The sequence below is a fragment of the Pseudopipra pipra genome, chromosome 1 (genome assembly GCF_036250125.1).
Source record: "Pseudopipra pipra isolate bDixPip1 chromosome 1, bDixPip1.hap1, whole genome shotgun sequence".
Lineage (NCBI taxonomy): Eukaryota > Metazoa > Chordata > Aves > Passeriformes > Pipridae > Pseudopipra > Pseudopipra pipra.
The window spans coordinates 50037994-50054798 of NC_087549.1; the positions used below are offsets into that span (position 1 = coordinate 50037994).

Here is a 16805-nt window from a genome sequence, read left to right on the forward strand (position 1 = left end):
GCATCAACAGCTATCTTATGGTATTTCTACTCCCACACTACCCCTTCAGCTGTACCAGCATGATTGCTTGTGCAATGATGCTGCAAAATGGATGAGACAGCATAGTGAAGTAGTTTTCTTTTATTTGTGAAGCCTGTCTGACTCTAAAAATTTCATTGATGGCCACAACTGTGAGGGTGGCACTGTACACAGGCAGGAAACTTATAAGGCTGTATTGCTGCCGAAGGTTTTGCTTCATGTAACCACAGCTTTAGGGATCTCCATTGGTTTGTACACAAAACCTATCCTGGCAGACTTTCATTTACCATCCCCAGAAAGCTTTAATGATTGTTTCATATGATTATATTGGTCACCTGTAAACTTAAAAGTTTTAAGAGGTAGATTTTTGAAGGCTTGAACACGTTTTGGAGCTCTGTTTTCCTCAGATCTTAGGAAACTAAGGCCTCTATACCTTTCAGAAGCAGCATTTGTTACTTGCAACACTACCTTAAGAAGAGACAGTGGGGAGACAGTCTCTCAAGAACCGTGATTCACATTACCGTTGTTCCTTTTGGCTTCTGCAAACATGGAAATTACTTCCTTGTACCCATTATTTTTCAGGGTGTTTCTCTGCTAAGGAGTCTTTGTTTCTTTGCTTGGTAAAGCAAGGGATTACAATAATAAAATGGCACCTTTGTCTTGGCTGGGAATGTGAATAAGTAATAGAAGAGCTTTCCTCTATCCCTGTTCCACCTGGACCTTGCTCCTGTGTTTTAACACTGAACATCAGCCCTTCTTTCAGAATATATCCAAAACAAACAGCTGTGAAGCAGAAAAGGTCTACAACAAAGGCAGTGAACTGAACCCACAGGCGATAGTAATTATTCCTCTTCCAAGAAGAAATAAAAGTCATAGCTTCTCCAGGAGCTGCCCCTGGAATGGCATACTTCAACAGAATGCCTCTCATCTATCTCATCAGGCTGATACAGAGATTTCACAGCAAATTCTTAGGCTCTGCTAATCAGATAAGCCTGTCCAGGCACATAGTGCTGTGCTTACAACCACCTTCTTCAAGAAAAAAACCATCATGGCTTCTTGTGAAGGCTGATAAACTGTGGATTGCTATTCTATTTGTTTGGGATTCATCTCTCATCAAAACCTGTGTTGATTCTCAGTTGATTTTAAGTTCAAGCACTTTGTTGCAAAAGCTAATCCTGCAAGCAGATAGTCAGGAGTCCCATGAACATTTTCTTTGTGGGGGGGAAGGGGGATATATAGGAAAGATTAATTAAGAAAGCAGATTACGTTGGTCTAGTTTATTTGCTCTTCTCCTTTCTGTAAACAGGAATGAACTTTGGCGGGGTTATTTTTCTTGTTTGTTTCCACTAGAGGTAAGAAAATGTAATTTTCTTTAACAAGGGCAAATCAGAAGGAACTTATCTTCTGCTCTTGAGGGTGAGATAGGAACAATGCTGCCTCATTCAAGTGGCTACCAGTCATTATGAAATGCATGAATAAGCAGCGACAATTAATTCAGTGAGGCTGGACGAAAATATTTTTTGGGTGATAGTGTAACGTAAATCATTGTTTTACACATTCCCTTTCAATGATTTAATTCATGCCTTTCTGACCCCCACTGTGTTATGATTCATAGATTAGTGCTCATGTGTATAATTTAACAGAGCTGAATAACAAGCAGCAAGAAGACTTAAACAAATCCTTGCATCTGATGTTTTTTATGATAAATTAAGAAAACATCATTAGTACCACGCAGAATGATTATGCTGATGCAATTTCTACATAGGTACCTGTCAGGACAAGTAGAAAAATACACAAAACATTGTATAATGAGCAGTAAAACAGATGTAGAAGTCCAAAACAATGGCAGGCAGATTATCCATGCCATGTACTGTACCTGTATTCCAATAGATAAGCATCTGTTTTTCTTGAAGTGGTCCTTCTTCCTATCTTCTACTGCAACAGTGGCAATGGTTGTGGTGGTGGTGACTGTGGCAGTGTTGTTCCCTACATGTTGACTTGCAGGGCCATGGATCTGTGCATTGGCAGCTTCGATAGCAGCTGTCAGCGCCTTCATACTATCCAAGCTTTCTGTGGAGTTGCTAAGTCCAGACTGACTGATGATATCTCCCCTCTGCCCATGCCCATCCATATATGCATCTTGGGCAGACTCTGTGCTGCTCTGGGCTGTGATGGAAATAAATGGTTTGGTGGTAGTTCTTGGTGGGACTGGAGGCGGTGTCTTCTTATAGGTGGTAATGCAGGATGACACTAGAAAAAACATATGAGAGTTCTTGATTTATTGATGCTGCAGGGAAAATGGATGCAAATATGATATCAATGCATCAGTAAGCATGGACAGAGCAGAGATGAGGAGGAGTCTGAGAGCCAAAGAGCCCCCAAAAACTCCAATCTAAGTGCCATGGAAATGCCTTGCCTATCAGTGTCTTCTATTCCTCCTAACATGAGTAGCAGAATTGCCAATAGAGAAAATAGAGAAAGTACCTATTTGCCAAGTTCCTCCTTGGTCTTTTTAGGATTATTTTCCTCAGTATATTTTCTCCTAACTGCTTTAAGTACCATGGGAACAAGTCCTCCCACCAAAATGTTTGTTCTGCTCATGGCCCCAAACAAGATTCACAAGGATAAATCTCCAACCACATATCCTAGCTAAACTGTACTTCAAGCAATTTTACTGCAATTATTTTTTGTCTCTCCACCCTGTCCTGTTATACTTACCAAGCTTTTGCAGAATTTTAACTACATTTTCTGATCAGAGAGAGATTCCCAAATCATCCTATCAAAGTTTGTTAACACTCACCATGCTTGGACTTGTGTATTTCTTTCTATAAAATGTCTCACTTGTTGCACAGACTTCTCAAATACTTTGAAATGATTTGTAAGCTGCGGAGGACATATTTAAAAGAACATTTTGCCATGCTTAATTTCTCATCATAAATATAACATCAGTTCTAGAAAAAAAAAATCGCTTGTTTTTACACATAGGGAATTAGTGCAATGAAGTCAACAGTTAAAACCTGTCAGTCATTGGGCTTACTTAAAGAAAAGTATAAATATAAATGTTTGCAACAAAAAAGGCTTTAATAAAGCTTTATGAGAACTCTTCATATTTTGAAGGCCATGCTTTCTTTCTAAGAGCTGCTATATGGATTTAGAAGCTTAGCTTGAAGTTCTCAGGTTAAAAATTATTGTTCTGTGTACACAGATTTACATGCAGAAAGCACTACACAGAGATAAAAACATCGTCTTTTAAGGGTTAGTTGGCAGCTCTGCATTACTGAAGTCCTGGAATGCTTTCAAGTGAGGAAAGAAAGCCCATTAAGAACAAAAAAACAACCATGATATGCTCTATTTTTTAAGAAAATAAATGCAGGCATGAACCTGTGCAAAGTTCAGACACAAACATGTTAACATAAATTCTTATTAACAGTAATCATATGGCTAGAAATGATTCATCAGATCATTTTAATTGGCAGACGTCTATGCCACCCACATAAAAGGTAACTCTACTACAGCTGTTCTGCTCTCTCTTTGCACTGTATCTGCTTGTCGAGCCAGAAGCCATTATGGCATTAATTTGACTAGCTCAGATCCATATGCCTCATATCTCCCCATTGCTGTAGGAATACTTATAGTGTAAAAGGTGTTTCCAGGGCATGAAATCACACGAGATTTTTTTAAAGGACTCTAGTATAAGTTTCTGATAACGTGTCTGAACCCATGTTAAACATGTTGAACGCTAATGGAAAAAGAGTGTTTCACGTAGTGAGGGTTTTGAAACTATGATTCACTTCTGAAGAATCAAACAGAAACCACAGCATCCCTGAGAGAAGAAATGGCTAAAAATGGACGTGCTAAATTTTAACTCCGGGGAAGTGAATAGTTAATAGGGGTTAAAGGTGTTTTATAAAGTGCTTATGACAAGACCAGTATCTGGAACTTACAGAAAGCATGATGATAGTTTTGCAAAAGAGATCACGCATGTTGTTCCATTCTTCATTGTTTTTGACACTGCCCAAAAGCATTTGCTGTGACTGTATGTTCAGGTAAATCAGCTGCATTTGCTGCAGCACAAGTATGTACTCCAGGACTCATGGAGAATTATGGAGGCTGCTGCTTGGGTCATGATATCCCAGAAACACCCCAGGTGGTTCATGGTCTGGAGAATGTTCTCTGAGTGGTGGAAATACAAACTGAAATTCAGCACTGGAGGAATTCAAAGCACATATATATGTATATATCCAGGTAACTCTTTGAGAAGCTGGTGCAAAACTTGTCTAATAGAGGTTTGTGCGCAATGCTACTTTGCAATTCAGCAAAGTATAAATTACACCATTTAAAATATGCTAGGCAAGGTCACTGGGGAACTTCTGGGGACATGCCAGCACCTTCAAGACATCCCAGCAAGGCACATGAGTCTAATTTTTCCTACATAGCAGAAAGGAAAATGATAATGAAACACACTTGAAAAGGGCTCTTAGGCAGGAAAGAGAGCATCAAAAAACAACAAGACTGGTCCCCACATCACTGGGCATCCCCCACTAGAAAAGGAGCCAATAGCAACTGTCTGTTGACAGCTACAATGCTCTCGGGACACAGCAGTACAAATACAGAGTCACCTGATTAAGATGTCTTTCATTTTGTTGGTAAATGTACTCAATGAGGAGTCTAATCCACACTGCAATGAAAGATGTTTGCACTCAGCTAATTAAATCTGAAGTTATTCTTAAGAGGGGGAGAGAATTGACAAGTCATATGGTGAAATTGTAAAGAGAAATAGCACAACGTTCTCTTAACAAGTCAAAACAAATCCTCAGTTTCCTGGAGTCACGCAGCACATACTGTACAGCTCCAGAGAAGCAGAGTGTGCAAGTCATAAAAGAACCCCAGGCACTTCATTACTGGAAATGATGTAAGCTCCTGCCGCTCCTCTGGAGAAACGACAACAAAACAATGTTGGGGCCGCTGCCGCTGTTGGAGGCAGCTGCACTCTAAACGTCGGAGCTGTCTGAGCCCTCTGAATGGCTGAAGCACAACAATGAAATGGATTTGGTGCACCACTTTTTCTTTCTCCATGTGCTTTCAAGTACCTGGCAACTTGTGACACGGCCACCGAAAGGATCTGCGGCTGCTCAAGTGGCTACGGTATTTTAAATGCTAAGCTGCTTGAAAACTGAAATGAGTACTCCCCCAGAAAATTGACAAACCCCTGGCATTCTCCTTGTCCGACCAAGAGAGCTTAAGCATTCAGATGGTGCAGCAAGAGCACATGTGGCATTCTGTCGCTGCGGGCAAAGAGGGGAAACTCATCTATTCAGCTTTCTTGCAGTAGAGACAGATTCCAAGGGCGAATACTACAGGATCAAAGGACACATGAAAAAGTAGGAGAAATCCTCATGTCACACAGGGAACTTTCAAAGGGTTTTGCACATGGAAGTTAGTTTAATTCACATAAGGAAGTGAATTTAAAGGGCTGTATAAATTCCCCGATAAATATGTTCTTGGACATAGATCAAGGAGTGAAGTTCTGAACGAAAACTGATCTGACTGGAGAGTCAAGTCAAAGTAGTCTCATGATGCATTAAAATTGTTTAGACATGCAGTTACTCAGAAATACCTTTATCTGGATAGTCAAAGTGCATATGAACCTACATTTTGACACAGTATAGACTAGCTATTCTCATTATTTTCCAGAGTGCACATGCTGCTGGAGCAAGTACGCATTCCTCTCCTAGGGTATATGCACGGTTTAATGCAGAAACTAGTTAAGTCATGCACAAGAATCTTCAGATTCCCAAAGCACCTTGAATCAGGCTCACTGTTTCCAGCTGCATCAATCCACCAAGTTATGCTTTCCATTTCCTTTTGATCTTTATCCTATTTCTGCAGACTACCTTTGGGTTACAGTTTAATCCCAAATACCTAGTGAAAAAAACCACATTCTCCAGATTAAAAAAAAAAAAAGAAAAAGAGAAGAGCCACGGTGTTTCTTCTCCTAGCCAGTATTTCCAAACAACTAGCTCATGGGACAGGAATTTGGAACAGGGAGTGTCAACCACCCAGTTCAGAAGGAAGTCTAATGATAAAAAAAAAAAATCCCAGATTGCATAATAATAAAGGCTTGAATTTGAATGTTTCATTGTAAGGGCACTTCAGTTGTTTAAACATGCTTACTAGGGGAGATGAGCCCTTGGGAACAGCATGCAAACATAGATTTTTAACTCAGTGAATGGGTGCTCAGGAGAACCCCAAGGCAGATTAATATTTGTGAAATGATCAAATTCATGCAAGTACTTTGAACAATTTAAGTGATGAGACACAAAAGCAGTATCTTTCTAATTTGACAGTCTTATATAAACTTGGTTAAAATATACAAGAATAAATGAAAGTGCAAATTTAAAGTTAAGTAACATAATAGTGTTTCTTTTGAGAAAAGGGGATCTCTGTGGTTTAAAAGGACCAACAAAGAACACAACTTTCTCAGCACAAGAAAGATGTGGACCTGTTGGAGTGGATCCAGAGGAGGTCCATGAAGGCTGAGAAGAGAAAGCTCCAGGAAGGCCTCATTGAGGCTTCCAGTATTTTAAGGAGCATTATAAAAAGAAGGGAGAGGGACTTTTTATACAGTCATGTAGTGACAGGACAAGGAGCAGTGGTTTTAAATGGAAAGAGGGCAGATTTAGATTAGATGCTAAGAAGTAATTAGTTACTCAGAGGGTGGTGAAGCACTGGAACAGGTTATCCAGAGAGGCTGTGGATGCCCCATCCCTGAAAGTGTTCAAGGGCAGGTTAGATGAGGCCCTGAGTAACCTTGTCTAGTGGGTGAAATAGATGACCTTTAGGGTCACTTTCAACCCAAACCATTCTATGATTCTATGATTCTAACTTGTACACAAATAAGTATTAAGGTACAAAGCAGGAGTTCTTCCACCGCACACAGATGGACGTCAGTGTCTTGATTTACTGCCTGTAAAATGGGTGTGGTAACAGCAGTGCCCTTGCATCTCACACAACTGCTACACAAACATGGATGTAGGGATCTCCCAGCAGACGTAAGCCTCAGAACGGCAGCTCCTGATTTCAGAGGTGCAGTGCTTGATTTGGCTTGTTACACTCCAACAGAGATGTTATTCTCTTTACCATACACTTATTTCCTTATTTTGCTGAGGTTTGCAGGGACTGCTTGGACGGAGGGTTTCAGGTCCCGTATTGTTATTTTTACATGCAAAGAATTGGTATGAAAACAGAGCATGCATTATCTTAATAAAAAACTAAGCAGATGGCTTCTGAGGATGTAGTGATTTACTTTTACAAAACTGAAATAAAGACTTTTATAAGAAGTTTTAAACCACCCAGGGGAATAATACCACAGTGAGTTATGGATGTCATTATCCCAAATGAGAACTACTGAAATCTATGTACTACGCCATCAGGAGTTCTGCCAAGGCCATGCTTTTTCCATAACTCCCTCACTGCCAAGCCAGATACCTTATTTGACAAAAGCCTAAGCTTCATTGGGTTAGGAAACAGGCATAACATATAACAAAAATCCTGTAGAAATTGATACCGAGTATTTAAACTATTTTTACCGCACACAGTAGGACCAAAGATTTAATATCCCGTGTACTCTGAGGTTTAAAGCCACTGCTGGTGACCTTTCCATAAGTCTGCACATTTTCGTTTGCAAGTAGGGTGCCTTCAGCTTCCCAACTGGATACAGTGAAGGATCTCCTAAAGGTGAGGCTAAATATGGTTCCTCCTGCAACTCAAATGAATTGAGCTGGAAAATCTACATGTCCATAGTCAGTGGATGACAGGTGAATATTTCTCCAGTAGATCTTTTTTCTCCTTTTAATTTCTTTTGCTGGAAGCTGCTGATGCCAGTCAGAAGTTTAATTGCTATCCCAGGGAAGCTGAATTAGTGTGCAGAGAACAGGTGAGACAGCCAAAGGTGTCAGCTAAATGCAGTTTATCACTAGGATATCACCACAAATTATGGATGCACAGAAAGAATTCAGGGCATGTAGGCTTCCTATGAGACCCACTTTACTCCTTGTACTACAGAGCCATAGCTGAACTTCTCTCTGTATAAATCCAACAACCAGTATATTAATAACACACAACTTCAGCAATTCAACTCTTTCAGATGAAAAGCCAGGAGTATATAAACAACGGAAACTCTGGAGAAAAGATTTCACATAAACTGAAAGTTATTACCCCAAATGGATCATTGATGGTTTATAAGACTTTACTCCCAAAACCTGTGATCTTTACTGGTGTCAAGCAATTAGCTTCTGGCTCTATCTTTTCTGAAGTCAAAGACAAAATATGTAAGAATATGAACATGTGAAAACACCAGATTTCATTTCACTTAATGCATATGAACCATCTTTCCTTTTTACACAGAGTGAGCAGTTGGAGACAGCAGGAGCAATTGCTTCTGCTGTTCCCTCAGCAGTCAGGCTGAGAGAGAAGTCAGGAGTGAAACTTTTGGCCTTGCCCCTAAACTTTGGCTACCAGCAAAGCATCTGGAAAAACACCATCAAGAACTGCAGGGATGAGGATATGAGTCTGTTCTGGACACATGCTCTCCTAGAGGTTTGATGGCTGAAAGTGCTTTAAAACAGTCATGGTAGAAGGTCTGTGATACCGAATGTCAACCTCTACGCACAATGAAACATGCTGAAGAAGAGGGTAAAAGAAAAAGAAAACAATACAGCAGAATGGTCTGTTTTAGTTCGCATGTAATTATTTGTCATCTCTCTTCACCTGTACAGCATTATGTCTGAGAAAATCAGGGAAACACTGCTTGATCTATTGCCTAAACTAAGTCTAGCAAACAATTCAAATGCTTTTTTTGCACTTTACCAAAACCTTCTTATTTCCCCCCATCTTGGAGCAGTAATGGAAAACAGGAGATGTTATAATTTTAGATAAAAAAGGGTACTTAAAAGTATTTTATGTTTCAGAACTTATATGTCATCAAATCATCATGGTAAGAAATTAATAAGCTTTCTACCTATCAGTACTTTCATTTTATAAAAGGCATTTATGGAAAACAGAGGAAACCTTGTGAAATATGGTAGTTTATACCACTTAGACCAAGAATGTGTAACAGTAAATAAATGTAATAATATGCAGCTTAATGCAGCTTAATTCTTTTCCCATATATTTTCCAGGAAGCAACTTCACTGGCACTTTGATATAACACTTTGTTAAGTGTTACTGCAGAACTCTAAAATTCCAGAATTTGCATTTTTTTCCCTGTGGCAATACTGTTAATAAAACAAAATGGGCATTTTCTTTTTTAATGTGGAGTTCTGCTAACCAAATACAGACATATATATGTAAACAGCTCTTTAAGTAAAAACACAGTGCAAGAACCAAAACCTGGATATTCACAAACACAAGGGTTTGAACTCTCTGCAAGTATCTACATCACTGGGAGATGTATTTAAAAATTTTCAAATTCGAGCATACTCTGAAAAACTAATCTTTTTTTTTTTTTTTTTTTGCCTACCAAAGAATGGTTAAATGTAAAGACTTTGTCTACAGGTGCACATTGCAAGTTCCTTGGGCTAACCTTGAAAACCTGTCTCTTATTTACATTTCTAAATGGTATTTGGATTCTTGAAAACCTGACCCGAACTGTGAATACACAACCTAATTTACAGACTATATCAGCAGCTCTTCCAATATGCCAAAAGCAAGTGTGCCACCGTGGACTCCACACTTGCCACTCTGTCTGGGCATATCACAGTAGGTGCTATTTCTTTAAATTACCATGTAATATTTGTAAGTACTGGTGCTGGACATCTTAATACACTCTTGTATCTATGTGTAACACTCTTTCTCATCAGTTACAGATGGAATAGTTAATATCTGAGCAGCCAATACATAGAAGACTTAAATCCCAGAGATACATGAGGGCAGATGTATGGTCAGAAGCAAGCCCACAAGTAAATAAAGAACTCCTGAAGCAAGTACTGTATGTTCTGCCCTCCTTCACAGTTTGTTAAGAAGCACTGCATTTTGTCCTTCCTGAGCCTCTGCTGCCAATATCTCATGCTCCCATGGTGGCAGTGGATCTGACTGGTGACAATGTAAGTTTAGCAGCTGATCACTTTAGGAGGAGCTTGTCACAAATTTGATGGAGAAATTGGAGGTTGAAATTGTGCAGCTATTGTCACAGAGGAGGTTGGACTAAAGAATAATTAGGATTCTCCTCTTCTAAATCCACAAATCCCAGAAACTAACCTGTGAACATAAAGGAGACTTAAGCAAGCCAATTACCTCTGAGTAATCTGATCATGTAGCATTTAAGACAGCTAGGTATTAACGTTGCATCACTCTTTTCAACATTACAATAAGGATTTTTTTTAAGCTTTTCACTGCAGCTAACTTTCAAAAGGCAGCACTTGGCTGGGGTATTGGCATTTAAAGTGTAATTTCTGTATGGAGAAAAGATTACTCTAAAAGTTGTTCCCTCTTCCTCAATAGGAAAATGTACCTTCTTTGTTTGGTGCTGATGTTAGCAACAAAACAAGTTTCTACTGGTTTTTACTCCCAATGGTTTTCTGAATACTTAATAAACTTAAGGTAGGGTAAGCAGAATTCTGTATTATTGCACACATTGGCACCAAGCTGGTCTCATAGAATTTGATTAGTCATGTATCTAAATTGGCTTAGAAATTAATTAGTTTAAATTGCTGCAACCCCCCCCCCCCGATGTGAACACATTTAGAAGTGGATATGTCTTTTTAAAAACTTAAATGAAAATGAATAGGAAATAAGAGTGATTCCCTAAAATAATTTACCAAATTGAAATTAACTGTATCAGTTCAATGATTTTAAAGTAATTTCCCTTCATGCCATGGTGTACAAACAAGCTGTACATTGTTATTAGTTATATTCCTTTAAATCCAGTGAAAACGGTTTAGGTATGATTAAACCCAGTAACAATTTGTGAAATTTAGTTTTTTGGGTCAAAATCATTTCTTGGGGTTGCAGTATTTGAGTTCGTTTGTGCCTGCATGGTATGCTTACTTTTATATCTGGAATTTTTTTAATGCTACAATAAAACAGAGAACACAATGAACAGGCATCGTTCTAATGCATTATTACTAGTGAAATTTTCAAAGTTGACCCATACTGAGGAAGTTCTGCACTATAAGACAGGTATCTCTCTCTCTCTCTCTGTCTCTCTCTCTCTCTCTCTAACAGTTATATTCCTCCAGTCATTAGGGGACTGGTATACACAGCAAATACAGAAATGTAGGTACACAAGCTTTGTATGTTATTCAACCCTAAGATTGTTCAGAAGCTTTTAAGCCATCAAGAAAGTTATTGCTCTGACATAGACTATTCAAATGTGTTCAATACAGCCTATATGAGGTGGAATTTACTATTTTTGGTGCAGTAGCCACCTACTTCACTAATCAAACTACCTTATGATGCTGATGTGAGGCTGTGGCTCCTCTTAGCAGAAAGCACTTTGTCACCTGATTCAGCAACCCACTCAAATCTCTTTAAACTCTTAAAAAGAAAGTATATGCTTAAGATTTTTTTGCTCAGTACCTGATGACATCAAGGCTTTACTGCTTTCATATTTTCTCAAAAGTCAGTATTTCAGTTTTGAGAATCTTATTTTATGCTATTTGATATCCAAGATTGTATTAAATAGTTTTGTTAGGAGTTAAAAGTTATTAAAATGACAGGGATGGTGAAGGTCTTCTTTCTTTTAATCAGATATATGTTGGGAAGAAACTGTACAAATGCCAAAGACAAGAAAATAAAAGCCAGTATCAACTAAAAGAAGAATGTAATTGATAAAAACAATATGAACAGCTTTTTAGATACTATGAAGTTCCATGAAGCACCACAACTATAACTCAAAAGTTCTGTGCAGGTATAACAACACACTATGTTATTCTCATAGATAATTACTAATAAACATTATGTAGAAAATGTAGAAAACCAACATCAGGAAGAAAAGTGTCATGTGCATATTGAGCAAGAACATCTGTTCAGACTGGGACGTACTGACTTTTTTTTAAACAGCCAGTACTGCATTTTTCAGCACACTTATCGCTTTTGGGGTGTTCCAATCCAAGTAGGAATTGCAAAAACAAGCAAGTCAGTCTCGTGCACTTCCTAAAGAAAACCAAACCAAAACCAAAAGCAAGAGCCACCTGTGGTAGGAGGAAGGAAGGGAAGAAGGAATATTACTACTAGATCTGTGCTCTGGGCTGAACAGTGATTTGTCACCTGAGAGAGAGAATTATGACCCAGCTCAAAAGTTCTGCCCCTGCTGATAAGGCTATCAGATGACCTGCAAAAAGTCACATGTCAGAGCAGATCCTCTAGTGCCGTGGGGGAAAATTCAATCCTTTCTTAAAGGAGGGGGAAATGTGGACAAAGGGTTTACACAAGAACTTATACCTATCTTCAGCCCATTTCAGGTAAAATAGCAAAACTGACTCAAGCTTGAGGATGTTGACATTTTTCTTGAGTTAAGTTGAAAAAATTTAATCGTTTGGTGAACAATATATGTGGAAAATGTGTTTGAAATACATATTTGTGTTGAGAGGAGTTAAAATCTACACCAAAACCTGATTTCTATCTTCTCATTTTACATTCAAATGGACAAGTTACGTCCCTGCTCAGGGACAGGTTTGAGGTCACTGTGAGTGACCTCATCCTTTTAGCTATTTGCTTGGTTTTATGACAAGAGTCCTATTTAATAATGCAACAAATCAGCTGAAAATACTTAGTGTGAAAAATTCCTAATGATCAACCCAAGTGCCCTGAGCACAAAAAACACTGACATTTAATTTACAGTCACTATAGTGTACAGATAAGAGTGCCCCAATAAATCTGAGCATTAAAATCATTTATTATTGGGAGTCCAAAACTAGCACCCAGAAGATATTTAGACAAAGAAAGGTGGTAGCCCAGGCATGCATGAAAGAGGACAGACCAGTCTTGTGTGGCTTTTAAGCAAGGTTTGAGTGAAAGACATTGTAATTTCTTTCCACATATTTCCCCATTTATTAAAGAAATGCCTCTAAACCAGGCCTGGAGGAACACAGATTCACAGTTTGCAGGAGACGTCAGACACAAACCACCACGACTTCCTTGGAGACACCAGCTGCGTGCCTGATGATAATACAACAGCTTTTCCCCCCTATTTTTGTTTGTTTCTTTTTTATGAAAAAAAAAATCATTCTGGTATAGGTGGAAATTTTTAAACTTGCCAACATGATCCTGAAACTCTGATGTCTGAATTCATATCATGTCATTCCAGTGGCAAAAATCAGAGGTTTATTTACATAATTTCCACAAGGACAATTTTGCAGTATAGAACCATGAGAATTAACTTTTCTCTCTACAAACCACACAGTATTTATTTTCCACTTAAAAATTCCTTTAGCCAGAGATTTTGGAATTAGTGCTCATCATGAGCACCTCCCTCTTCTCTAACCCATAGACAAAATAACATTAGCATTTCTCACGTTTACATAAATGTAAAAAAACGAATGATGCATTTTGATCTCACTTAGCTAAAAGATAAACCCAAACATGGTTAACCCAGCTGTTTAAGCTAAAAGGTAGACCCAGAGCCTCTATTTGATACACATGAAGGGAAAGCAAACACTCAAATAAATTTTGACACTTCAAATTATTTAGACCATTTGAATATCCACATTATATAAATGCTTTCTGAAGATCGCAAGGCCAATACAAAATCTTTGCAAAGCCAGAAAAGTAGATCCTACAAATCCATATACTTTCACATGCACATAGCAAATCCTCCACACTTCTAAGTGCATGAGATGTAGGAAAGATTAAATTTTTAACCGAAGCTCCAAATTTGAATTTTGTCCCTACTGTTTTCTGCCCCAGCCTGAAACTTCCTCTTCTGAGTCATCCCTGTAATAAGACCCCTTTATCACACACTCACATTACCCCTACCAACTTGGTGTTTCTTTTCAATTAAAAATCTGTTTCTGAGACTTTACTGGGTAACCCCAAATCTCTGACTGAAGATGCTATCACAGGCTTACAGGATGTGAAAGAAAGGGGAAGAATTGGGGAAGAATTAAGTCTGGACCCTCTTGTCCAAATTGGTCAGTAAAAAATAAATAAATAATTAATTAAATAAATACGAATAGCCATGAATGTTGGTCAAAACCATGAATGCTCAGCAGAGCAACCTGCAATCTGGTTCAACTCAGGCTGTTTCGTTAGGCTCTGCTTTGCTTGAAAACCTTTATGTGACCTCGATTTCTGTTTGCACGGATGTTTAAAGAATGGCTGTCTTAATACCAGCACCTTTATCTGCCTGGTTAACATGTGGTTATTCATTATTTGTTATTCTCATCAAATTACAGAGTCTGAGCAGCATCACTGTCAAGTGCCGATCACCCAGCACAAAACCCAAATAATTAAAAAGGACAGATGATGAATAATCCACAGGCCAGGATCTGCTTTTCCTAAATTGTCTGTTAACAAATGAAAAACAAATACATGTGTAATAATGAGGACTGTTCGCAAACAACTTTGGAACCGGGAAAAAGAATTTACAATTCAAGACTAAAATCAGTCCCAGTGAGTAAATCAGTCAGCTCTTGTTACCAACAATATTAATATCATTTGCTTTTTATCACAGGAGATCTGAGAGGATATACAGACTGTGCATAGCTGTAGGTCACAGCAGCATCATCCAGGGCTGCACTGCACCCTGCTGAGAGGAGGGGTTGAGGCTGCTTGGGCGCTTTCCAGAAGAGCTATTACTCTGGAATAATTATGCATTTTGGAAGTGGTTTAAACTGAATCACGGCACCCCCACCTTTTATTTGAGATTAAGGGTATCCAGATGAAGAGCTATTCTGGAATAACCACAGTACTTTTGGAGAATTTCCAGAGTCAGGGAGATTTTACTGCAGAGAGAAGTGCAGCACACTGAGCCAGCAGTCTCCTCCTGCAACCTTTGTTTTCTTCAAAGTCTGTCAAAGTGCTGGCAAGTCTAACTCCCTTCAGCTTTTAAAGACTGAAAAGCGTAATATTCAAGGTACTTTGGCTGAATGTCTTGGGTGAAGAAAACAGCAACAAAGTGTGTGCATGAACTTGCCTCTGTCTAAGATTTCTCAGGGCACAGACTTCCCTACCTGCACAATGATTAGAAAAAGTGTGAACAATTAGATTTTAATAATTTCAAAGGCATCTTATTCTTTTGTGTCTAAAACTGCTGTTTAATTCATGTACACCAGAAGTGAAATATAAGGTAAAAAGGAATTTTCTTAGCAGTTTTCCTGAATTTAGTGCTTAGGACTGTAGGTGAGTCATATTTTTCTTGTTATCCCATTCAGCTGACTTTTCTATACATGTGTTGAATGTGCTATGTATTAACAGCCAAGTAGGCCACCACAGCAGTTTTCTTTGAGATTGGGAACCTGCTGATTTGACCTGTTTATCAAGAGAAAAGTGTCATCTCTGTAGGACAAGACTGTTTTCTATTTCTCCTCCCTTTTTTCTTCTTGTGAGTAATTTCTTTTTAACCTCTTAGAGTCAAGTAAAAAGTCACAACTAGGATTTTTTTCCTTTTTCTTATTTTCTAATATTTTTACATAATTCAAAAAATACAGAAACAGTTTTCTTTATATAAAAGTTTAAAATGTGAAGTTGGAAAAGCATACCCTTAATGCTCTTTAGAGATGCTTGTGTGAAATTACTTTGGTCTATTTTTAAGCACATCAAGTGGAATTTAGACTCTTATGAGGGAAAAATAACTATCTATATTTTATGAAAAACCCTATAATGATAAAGGAAAAAGTGCAAAACCTGTCATGACAGAAATAAGTTCAAACCTTGCCATGATCACACAACAGAATGGGTGTTAGGTCTGTTGAGCACACAATCATAGAACCATTAAGGTTGGAGAAGATCTCCAAGATCATCAAGTCCAACCTTAGACCAAATACTACCTACTAAAACCATATCATGAATCACCACGTTTTCTTCTTTTTTGAACATTTCCAGGTATGTTGACTTCATCCCTTCACTAGGGAGCCTGTTCCACTGCTTAGCATGTTAAGAGTCCTCCAGAATGGAAGGCACTGTTCACTCTAATTTAAATTAGTGTTACAGTCAAAGAGCTTTTGGCTTTAAAACTGTCATAAGCTGCTCTGAAATGTTCCAGAGCTTTCTTTTCCTTACTTCTACTTTTACAAGTTAAAAGTAAGATGTCCTAGATCATTGTATTAGCCTCACTAAGGAGAACTGAGTGCACGATACTTCTCCCTCCACTATAAATTACACATCGTCAAAAGAAAAATTGGGTTTAAAAGCCTATATTTCACATTCTTCAGACTGCTGCATGCCTCTTGGTCAACATCTGAGGTTCCCATGACCTTTCACAGACTGCCATGTGCGAAATGCATCCTACGTGACAATTTTAACATCAGTTGCATCATTAACACATGTTTCTGACTGTACAGTGTTTTTTTGCAGTTTGCCAGATGAGGCGGAGGCTAGATGAATTGTTACTGTGCACATGCAATTTTTCTAATAAAAACAAGATGGGCATTATTATTCTTGGAAACGCATTTGGAAAGTCTTACTCTACATTGTATAATACACATTAGGGTGACAGGTAGGCGAGGCGCCGGATGTGGGGTAAGAAAGAGGAGTCCACAAGTACAATAAATACCCGTGTGCATGTACTTGCCTGAACACAGAAATACAGCCATCCATGCATACACGTACAAAGCTACGTTCATTTTGAG

At 38.4% G+C, this 16805-nt stretch overlaps 1 protein-coding gene across 8 annotated transcripts in view; it reads right to left on the reverse strand.

Moving 5' to 3' along the window:
- Positions 1-16805, reverse strand: part of DLGAP1 (DLG associated protein 1) — a 414143-nt gene that overhangs the window by 27371 nt on the left and 369967 nt on the right. For all 8 annotated transcript variants that reach the window (XM_064656132.1, XM_064656077.1, XM_064656082.1 and 5 more), the window contains one exon: positions 1895-2268. In XM_064656132.1, coding sequence (XP_064512202.1) covers positions 1895-2268 — 374 coding nt within the window. The remainder of the gene's footprint in view (positions 1-1894; positions 2269-16805) is intronic.